We start from the raw sequence: 10,761 nt of genomic DNA on the forward strand, positions 1-10,761 counted from the left end.
GGTGCTGGGCTTCTCATTGATCTGACTTGTGGCAAATGTGTTAACCCTTTTGGCATACTGGTCATGTGTGAACAATCTCCCTGCGCTGTTCAGTAAGCTAGGGAGCCCTCTGTTTTCTAACACCTGGAACTTCTCCATAAACCTGTTCACCTCAGTCTGCATGTCCTGGGTTCTTCTTTCCAATGTCTGCACTAAGTTTCTCAGGGTGAGAACCCGCTTGATTAACTGAATGTGCTCAGTTCTGTTTGGAATTCCCATGGCAGCCAACTGAGTGCTTGTCCTATTGTTAAGCACATTGATCATCCTGGTGGCTATCTCAGGCATGTTGCTTAGAGCAGCTCTTGCTCTCTGAATTTCAGTCTGTGCTTTTGGAATGAGGTCCAACTGCTCATGGATTGTTTCAGTATATTGCCATTGCTCATTAATAGATTGGCCAATGTTGGCCCATAGTACTATTTTAAGCTCAGCCACCACCTTATCTAATTTGAGCTCATTCTCTAGCTCTTTGATTTTATCTTTGAGGGCTTTTATCTCTCTGCCCTTTTCTGCCACAGACTGCTTGGATTTGTCATATCTGTCATTCACTTTGGCCAATTTATCCCTGGTCTCATTCAGCTCTGTCATTTGAGCTTCCAGGGCCTAGATCTCATTCCTCAGCTTTTGCATGTCTACGCTTGGGGCCTGCTCTGTTGCTGGTGGTGCTGCACCTTCTCATGCGGTGGCTGTTCAGTATCCATCTCTTTTTCCTTGCCCTTGCTAGATGTATCTTCAGTGGCTTTGGGTGCTTGCTGATTTACAGTCGAGGAGGATGCAACTGCTCCCACTTGTGTGCTTGGCAGTGAAAACACCTGTGAACAAAGTTCAAGGTCAGCCATCTTTTTAAGATTCCTCACCGCTCTTTGATTCAACTCTTCTTGTGTAACCGGCTCTTCTAGGGTTCCTCTCCTCCATTTTGCTTGGTTTGCATGTTTTTCAATGTGAGGGATCTTTACATGATCATAGCCAGAGAGCCTATATCTGAGCCTTCTCAAAGTGATGAAGTGGTTGGGGTCATAAGGTTTCCAGAGGAAACTGGTTTGAAGGCCAAGGGACTCAAGCATCCTGTCTGCTTCTCTCCAACCTTCCTCCCTTTGGTTATAGACAAAGTGGCCAAGTTGGTTCCTGACTTTCAACTGTGCTTTCTTGCCTTTGCCTGAAAAGTGAAGCACATCAACATTGCCAAACTGCCTGAAGTATTCTAGGGCAAATAGCCTCATAGGCACATATCTGGGTAGTCTGTAGGGAGGCAGTTCACACCCATACATCCTGATGACGGTGTGGTGCTGGTAAAAGTACCAGTCCCCAATGCTGTATGATTTGGATAGCTGCAGGATCCTTTGCATTTCATCTGTGAGCCTCGGAGGAGGTGAGCCCATCATCATTGACATAGCTGGGTGGATGAACTGATCTATGAACTCACAATAAGTATAAGGAGTTTCACCTCTACAGTGGAAAACAGATGACCAATAGACCACTGATCTTGGATTGCCTTGGGCATCCTCTCTTTTGATTGGGAAAGAGAATTTCTGATGTTGATGATATAAGATCAAGTGGTAGATGTAGGAGGTATACCTGAACACTCTTTCTCTTGCCAGGTTCATTAGTTGCTCATGTATTTTGTCTGCTATATAGGTGGCATAGTCATAGCAGATAGGAGACTTGCCAGGAGCAAACATGAGCATGATTACCAGCACAGTTTGATCAACAAACTCAATGGAGTTGTAGCCCAAAATGGGACTAATCATGTCTGCCAGATCTCTGCCCAGTTGGTTGAGGTATACTTGATTGATAGGAGGATACTTCACAGAGTCAGAGCCAATGTATAGCTGGTTTAGTTTGGTGACCTGAGCATCTGTCATTCTGGCTCCTTGATTTATCAGGTCTACAAGTGATAAAGGGGCCAGTTTCTTCTCAGTCCTAAAGCAGAGCATATCCTTGATAGCTTCTGGGGTGACATAAAACACAGCTGATCCTGAAGGGTCAAGAACTGCCCTCTGAGTGGGGTCATAGTTTTCAGCACACAGATGGATCAAATCAGGGAATTGGTTAACTTGAGGGAGCTTAAAAATAGGGAGGAATGAGTCCCATATGCCCAGCACATCTGTTCCAGCCTCATGCTTGGCCTTCAATTCATTGAGCAAGTGGAGGTGGAACTTAGTACCCATCAGCATTTCCTCTGAAATCTGATAGTCCATGTCTGCCAGAGACTGCCATTCCAATTGTCTCTGAGGGGCATTTAATGGAGCAACGTTCAATGCTATTGGAGCTACTGGTGGATCCATGATTTCACCTAAGATTATGGATGGAGTTGCTATGCAGAGCAACACAAAGAGTTTTCTTCAACGAAAAATGTGAATTGTATGGCACAGAGGGTGAGTGAAACAGCTGCAGCAATTGAAATACTGTTTAAGGTGCGAATAAGACCAATGTGTGGTCTCAATCTGTCTTTTTTAACAGGTAGGTACGGTTTGAGTAAGTTGTTTCGCGATTGCGCGAACAAAGTGCAGTTTCTGTGAAAAAATATGGGCAAACAAGGCTCAGCTAGTGTTTTTCGAGCTCACAGTTGTAAATGGGGGCTAGGCACCAAGATTTCGCCGGTGAATTTTGGGAGTTTTTGTCGTTTAAGCTCTTTTGAGGGAATTCACAGACAAAGTAGGCATATGAAGAATTTACAATGGAGAATACCTGGTAAAGAGCGAGCAATGGTCACGGATGACTGTGGAAATAGCGCGCTGGACGTCTCCGAGTCGATTTCAGCAAAGGTGGTATAATTTGGACGTAAAATCATGCAGAGAAAACAACAGCTTTTGCGGCAAAAAGTATGAAAAAACGCGAAAATTGGCCTAAATATGGATTTTTGGCATATTGGCGCGTTTTTTGGATGACGTCAGCATGACGTCATCAGGTGGGGTCAAGGTCGGATGACGTCAGCATGACGTCATCGGGTGAGGTGGCGAGCTGCTATTGGTCCACGAAGATGATGCGGTGGCAGACACATTGGCACAGGGGCGGACAAAAAGGTTGACGCGATGGCGGGGTGGCAATGACGTGGGGATGACGTTGGATGAGCGGATCGACCGAAACCGGAAACGGTTAGTGGTTTTACATCGCACCGCTATAGCTACGGAGGTGGAATGTGTCAGGCGTACCCCCGTTGCATTGTGGGGAAGGCGCGTGGCGGGCGCCTGACGTCACCTTCTGACAGATATCGGAAGGTATCTTTCGGATGTCGGGGCCGCTCCGATATGAACGAGGGTCGTCGGATCACATGGGTCCGATTCGACGGTTGACGGAAGAGTGATGTGATCGGACAATACGGATGGGGGGCGGGATTAATTTATTATTTGTTTTGGAATTTGCGCCCGGCGGAAAACATTAGGATATGGCGTTTTACAATGTTTTTTCAATGTATTTTGGAAATATAACAATGCGGGCGGATACTTTGGTTAAGCGGCAAAAGGTGGGTTTTTGGGTTATTTCACAATTTCAAAGGGGTTTATGGGTAGGAGGGGGTTTTTATAAGGTTTTTCTTTACAAACGAAGGTTTAATGGGTGGAATGACTTTAAAGAAGGGAGAGGGGTGAGGTTTAGGTTCATCAAAGTGACCAGATGTCATTTTGATTCCTTTTTAGAGAACATATGGCTATAATGCCAAGGGGAGGGATATTTATACCATGTTTGGGGTTTATACACCATGGTGTTATACTACTAGGGAAAGGGTAATATAGGGGAGTTATATAATAGAGTTAGGGTTAATATGGATGAAAGGAGTGGATGAGGGGAGATAACACTAAGCTTTTTTGAAAATAACTTAGCTTAAGGAGTAGATCAAAATGAAAAGAGTTTTAGACAAGAAATGTGGCTTCTAATAGGACTAAGAACCACTAAAAACCACCAATTCTTTCATGAATATCAACTGATGAGGGGATGTTAGTAATGAATGGAGAGGGGAAAATTGGGAAGTTAGACATGCTTCTTTGCTTGCTGCAACCTGATGGAGAAGAAAGACTTCCCAATCCATTGACTTTGCTTTGTGAAATAGGTTAGCATACCTTCAATTGTAAGGAATGATACTTTTGCAACCCCAACTGCCTGCCCATCTACTTGCCTAGCATTTTTTTGTTTCTTCTTGGAGGGTGCACTTAGGCTTGCAGACCCTTACTTGCCTTTTCTTTTCTTTGGCTTTTTCTTTTTGTTTTCTATCTACTTCTACCCTTATTTCTTCCAAGGTCCCAGGTTAAGCTGTTGGGAGCCTTTTCTTCTCTACCTAAACTACTTGTCTGCCAAGATTAAACAGTTTGGACAAACTTATTTCTCTATTCTACAACTGAAAATTCAAAACATGGCATGATCTAGATTAGGCTGTTGGACCATCCATCAAAATTTGAGTCCACATCAAGCTATAAGCACAGATTATATTCTCTTGGAAATATGTGATCTTTGAATCATCAAAGCAGAGCATATTTGGACCTTTTCATTGCCAATCATGAAATATGAAACCTATTGGTATAGGTAGCTAACAGTACACTTTAGGGATTTTTGGTTGATGGAGTGGATGGCTTCCTGAGCTGTACCAATGGCTTCATGGATCTTCCTGTTATGGAGAAAGGCAAACTGTTCAGGGGAGATGTGGTGAGATAGGATGGGGCGAAGCTGATTTGCTATGATTTTGGCTATAACTTTGTAAAGAGTGTTGCAGAGGGATATAGGCCGGAAATCATTGAAGGAGTTCGGGGAATCAAATTTCAGGATGAGGGCAATGAAGGTGGTGTTGATAGCCTCATACATTCTGCCTGTCAATCTGCATTCCTCAATGACACTGAGGAGGTCATTCCCAAGGATATCAAAAAAGGCCAAATAAAATTCGATAGGCCACCCATCCGGCCCAGGGCTCTTGTCCTTTTGGAACCATTTTAGGGTATGTTCCAATTCTTCAATAGTGACTGGAGCAATGATCTCATCTGCAGCTTCATGTTCAACAAATCGAGGGAAATGCCCTGCTACTCGAATGATCTCTGCCAAGTTACTTCTAGGGGGAGCTTTGAAGAGTTGCTTAAAATGTGCAATGCCCAATTGTGAGAGCTGGTGGAAAGTGTGAGCAATGCCACCTTCCGGAGTGGGCAATTGCCAAATAGTGTTGGCAGATTTCCTTCCTTTGGCAAAATTTTGGAAGTACTTGGTGTTATCATCTCCAGCTTTGAGCCAGATGGCCCGACTCTTCAACCTCCAAGTTTCCTCCCGATCCTTTAATATGCTAGCACGCTTGTTCTCCAATTCAATCAGATGGGCTTTATCTTCAGGGCTGGTAAAACCTCTGTTTTTTTCATCAATGAGACCAGCAAGGTCAGCTTCCACCGCACAAAGGGTCTGATTGTCCTTCAGATTTTTGTCTTTGGCCCATTTAATGGTGAGCTTCTTTAGGTGGAGTAGTTTGTGGCAGAAAACAACTGCCTTAGATAGATGCGGAGAGGGAGGATTGTGTGCCCAATGTGTCTTTACCATCTCATTGAAACTCAGATCTTGTAACCATACTGAATTGAACTTGAAAGGAGCCCGAGGTTTGGTGGGTGGTCCGATGATTTCCAGGTAGATGGGAGAGTGGTCAGAAATGCCACCAGAACCCACCCATTTCCTGTAATGAGAGAGGGTCTGAAGAAGTTGATGCTTAATGACCATCCTGTCCAGCCTCCTTGCATTGCCTCCCCTATTCTTCTATTCCTCCAGGTAGGTAAGGGCTTTATCATAGGCACATCAATGAGCTGTGCCTGTTCAAGAAGGGATTCCATGACTTCCGAGAGAGGATCGACCTGGGCAGCTGATCCCCATGACTCACTGTATCCAATGGAGAAGTTGAGGTCCCCTCCTAAAATGAGGTTGTCTACAAAGGTCAGAGATAAGTTTAGGAGGTGATTCCAGAAGGCCTCTCTTCCCTGACAAGGCCCATACACATTCATAACCCTGAGCTCCTTACCCAATTCAGCAGAGTATAGGTCCATTCCCATATATCCCCTGCCTCCCCAAGTTGCAAGGGCTTTGATAGTGCGAGGGTTATAACCAATAGCCAATCCCCCGAACGACCCGAGGCATCAAGAGCAGTGAAAGTCCATCCAGGGCAGATGGATTGTAATGTGTTAGAGACAAGCATGCCTTCCCCTAGGGTTTCTTGCAGAAGGATAATGTCAACAGGATCAACAGAGAAAAGTCTGCGAAGGGCTAGCTTTTTGGGGGAGCTAGCCATGCCCCTACAATTGAAAGAGAGGCATTTCATGGGGAAACAATGGCAGGGGTTGGCTTTGCTCTAAGAACCCGATCGATAGATGACTGTCTCCCAGAGAGGACCTCGACCCCTGCTCGAAGGATAGCATGTGATAAATATGATTTGCGGCCTCGTGATGGTCTGGTCGATGAGATGGGGGGAGTGAGTCCCAGGCCCGGGAGGGGTAAGGAAAAACCTGTTGATGTTCGAGACCTGAGATTATAGGGGCAAGGGGGATCCAAAGGAGATGAGGAGGGAGGACTATGACTCACCGGGAGAATGGTGGGGGCGGTGGTGGAGTCAACCAAAAAATGAGGGGGGGAACTACAGAAAATGGATGCAGAATGAGGGATGCAATAAGAATGAGATGCAGGCAGATGCATAACATTAGAAATATCAATATAAGATAGAACAGGAGATGAGGGAAGAAGAGTACCCGCTGATCGAGCTGCTTCCGCCACTGCTCGTGCTCGAGTCAGTGGAGGAGATGGGGGACCAGAGGATGTACTCACTGCAGGGCTCACAGGCTTGGATGGAGTCGCTTTGCAAGGTGGTTCAGGGCCTGGTTCAGTGTTCTTCCCATGTTGAGTTGTAGTACCATGAGCATATGCTGATCTGTGCATTGTTGCTGTCTCCTGTGCTTTGGTGACCAGGGGGCACTCCTTGTAAATGTGGTTGAACTTATGACATCTGCGGCATCGAAATGGCACACCCTCATAATCTAGAATCTAAACCCTGGTGAAATTCCTCCACTGGAGTGTAATTTTTTCTTCCAGGCCCTCCCTAGTGTCCAAATGTACCAATATGCGCGCTAAGGAGCAATTTTTGGACTGCACAATGGTTTTATCATAATCCAAGTATGTACCAAGAGTGTTACCAATTTTGATGAAGACTTCTTCAGACCAGTACTGTAATGGAAGCCTCGGTAGCCTCACCCATAGTGGTCCTGCTCCGATCTGCTCTCGCTCTGGGTCAAAAAGAGGACTCCAACGCTTGAGGAGCACTGGTGCCATTTCGATATGCCAGAAGCGAGCCAGAGCTAGATTGGTGTAATCCTCGTTCGCGAACCAGAGAACAAACCATCCTCGTGCTAGGGTTTGTACCATGGGCAGTTGTTGGAAGGTCTGCCCCCAAATCTCCTTTACCCAGAGCCCTAATCGCTCTGTTGTGTATGTCCGTCCACGAACCCTGCCTACCAGAACCTTGTTGGCATTGTCTGCTATATCCCCCATTGCAAGACCTTCTCCAAACTTGATGGTGTAGTCTTTCCTAGAGGCTCTTATGCACTTTGATTTTTTGCTTCCTGGTGCATGGCATAGTAGTGTGTGATTGAAGATGATCGGCCGTACTGTTGGATGCTGCCGGAGTGTCCTCAACTTGTACCCCAACGACAGGCATAACAAAATATCTCGAGGGTTTTCCGGATACCGATGGCATGTACCCTGATGCAGTATTGTGTTCAGCAGGTTGGGAGGGGTTTTCAGCAGGTGGCCCTGATTGAGGGTTAGGGTTAAGGTTTTGTGGAAAGCAGTAGTCGGTAGGAGGAGCCAGGTCGAAAAGCGGGCTGGAGCAGGAGGTGAGAAGATTGAGGGTCGTGGGTGAGAGAGGTGGGCAGTCCAGCCCAAGAGAGTCAACAGAGAGGAATCCGAGGTGGGGAGAGCTGTCAGGTGGCCCAGGCAAGGAGACAACCGGCCCAGGATGTGAACAGGATGGGGCGGAGGAGGCGGCAACTGACTTCTGAGCAAGATTATGGAAAATGACTTGATCGGCTAACGGATCCGCTGAGTAATCAACAGCATCGAGGTCCATTCCGTCCATGCTAACCGCAAAAATTGACAGGTGCAGGCAGGGACTGGAGCTACGAGGAAAGTCAGGTTGACCGCCATGATTGGGAGCTCTCAGTTAACCAAGGTTGGATTTGGGTGCAGGTCGATAGCTGCATAGCTCCTCCATTTCTCTCTGTGCGTTGGAGTTGATACTGCTTTGCAATTCTGGTAGATTTGAGATGAATCTCCTCAATTTTACACTAAATAACTAATAATATAAATATGATATAAATAAGCTTATTGTGAAGTTTAATCTAAGTAGAGCCACACTCCATTATATTAAATAATTTCAAAAAAACGTTGGTGTAACAAGTTCAAGAGGTAACAGTATACCCATCAAAACCATGGGAAGCCTTAAAATTGTTGTTAGTGTCAGTCTTTGCAGCCTTCCTCCAGTGATCAAACATGCTCTTACAAAGTGATTTTAAGGTGTCAAGGTCAAATTTTGTCATTTCAGTGAGTCTTCAAGCAAAATTTGGTCACTAGGTATTAAGTCTAGGGTTTTCTTTTACTCCTATCAAAGTTGTCCAAATGTCGGTCCATGTCACCATTCAACTGAGTGTACCATCATTCAGAGGGTTTTCATCATCATGTCAGGGTCCAATGGGTCATTTTACACCTTGTTCATGCTTTAGTTGCGCCTAGGTAAAGTTCATTTCCCTCTCCTAGGGTTTTAAAGGTAAAATCTCTTGGATGATCAAATCATTAGCAAAACTTGTATCCAAATGTTCATACACCTTCCCCTATCTTTAATGTACCTTATTAAACCCTTCCCATCACTGAGATCCCCCGAATTCCTCATTTTTGCACAAACCCTAGTTTCTTGCTACAACTTGACAATTTTCTAGACTAGGCCTGTGTTTTTCCCTTTTGGACCCCTTCCCCTCACTCAATCTTTGAAATTCCACTTTCCCCTACTTCCTCGTATCCCTCCCTACTTCCCAAATATTCTCAAGAATTTACAAGCCCCTTATCCCCTTCATTTCGCTTCATTTCAACAAATCTCCTGTTCCACTCATCGGGATAGGTTTTACTCCAATGATGTTTCTGAGCAAGAAAAGATGAATTTTGGAAAAATTAGAAAGGTTTTTGTCCCAAATAGGCCAAGGAAGAAAAACCTCCTTCACTTTTTACACAGGTGTCATGGTTTTATAGAAATGTCAAAAATACAGTTGCCTCAAGAGAATTGATGCACCTCTGAAGTGACCTTGGGAAAATCAAGATTTATCCTAGCTTGGTTAGCCAAATTAATTTCTTTATGAGTCAAATGATAACTAGACACAAATATATTTCGAATGAGCTATCATGAGCTCAATTTGGAGTTGAGTAAGTCTTTCAAACGTTGATTGCAACAGCACTCTACCTTGAGGCAGCCTCATTTGGCACATTTTGACCAGTCTTGGGATATTTGACTTTTGACAGGGCAAATGAACTCCAAATTGAAAAATTCAAGTTGGGTTGGAAAGTAGGCTCAATACGTTTTCCAACAAACTATCCCGCACCCAATTTGGACACTAGGAAGGCCTCCAAAACTGGTCTGCAAAAAGGCATGGCGCACCTGGGTAGTGGCGCGACGCACTCAGTGGTTCGCGCCTTTAACAAAGAAAAAGTGTGGTCCCGTCCACTAGAGGCATGACAAATGGGTGCGGGACCGCAGGTAATACACATAGAAAGTGTAGAACTAGAAATTTTTGAGCAAAAACAGGCTTTTCTGCCCAATGCGTCGCGCCACGTGGCGCTCGCTTTTTCTAGGAGCCTCTAAATCACAAAAACTCAACATTTTTGGATTTGGCATGGAAAAATATGCTTGCCTACCAATGGTCAAGAAATTTGGACAGGTTTTGAGCCCTCAAAAAGGTCAAAAATACTCAAAATGACCTCACTGCCCCTATTTTGACACACAAGAAGCAGTGTTGGGAGAATTGACTTTTAGAGGGGCAAATGGAGGCCAAATTGAAAAATTCCACTTGGGTTGGAAATTAGACAGGTAGGCCTTTCCAAAGAGCACACTTGGAGCTAATTTGGACATCGGTAAGGCCTCCAAAAGTGGATCCAAACAGGAACTATGCATAGAGAATCAGGCGCGACGCATAGAGGAAAAATTGCCAGTTTGACCAAGTATTGCTCTGTTTTTTCGCCCAACTTTGGCCAATTTGACTTTTTCACTTTCCTAATGGAAAATTTGTGATGTAATGTAATATACATTGATGAATCATGATGTAAATATTTTGAATTTTCACTCATAGAGGTAGATTCATCCATGAAAAGGTAGTTTGCAACTGAATGAATCGGTTCCCTAGTTTATAAAGGCAAGTTGTTCCACTGCCTAATTTGTAGTTCTTAGTTTAGAATTAGTTGGAACAACTACTAAAATCATGAGCTCAACCCTTAGAGGCTAGGATGAGTTGTTGTTTTCCTATATCTTATGTTTTTTCAGTCATATTAGCAGGGTTGGACTTTTGAGAAAGCCTTGAGCTTCATTGTACATTCATATCAGCATTTTGCCAAAGGAATTGAGACGAGGGTTTGCAGCACTCTTTGGGATCCATGCGGAAATTTGTCTTGGTACAGTGCTTTCTTTTGTGTTATGTGTTATGTATGCCATTCTCTATCCTGCTTCTTATTAACTAAACAAACAAG

The 10,761-nt window shown here is 44.5% G+C and overlaps 1 protein-coding gene across 1 annotated transcript; it reads right to left on the bottom strand.

Moving 5' to 3' along the window:
• Positions 1–7,023: 7,023 nt before the first annotated feature.
• Positions 7,024–7,527, bottom strand: LOC149179303 (uncharacterized). Its single transcript, XM_089422418.1, has one exon. The coding sequence runs from the start codon at positions 7,525–7,527 to the stop codon at positions 7,024–7,026; it is 504 nt and encodes a 167-aa protein (XP_089278544.1).
• Positions 7,528–10,761: the final 3,234 nt, after the last annotated feature.

This window comes from Pinus tabuliformis, chromosome 4_1 (genome assembly GCF_031772625.1).
Source record: "Pinus tabuliformis cultivar Carrire ecotype Pingquan chromosome 4_1, CPIR1, whole genome shotgun sequence".
Classification (NCBI taxonomy): Eukaryota; Viridiplantae; Streptophyta; class Pinopsida; order Pinales; family Pinaceae; genus Pinus; species Pinus tabuliformis.

Excerpts from the sequence above, each read along its gene's own strand:
- LOC149179303 (XM_089422418.1), bottom strand. The coding sequence starts at position 7,527 with ATGGGGGATATAGCAGACAATGCCAACAAGGTTCTGGTAGGCAGGGTT.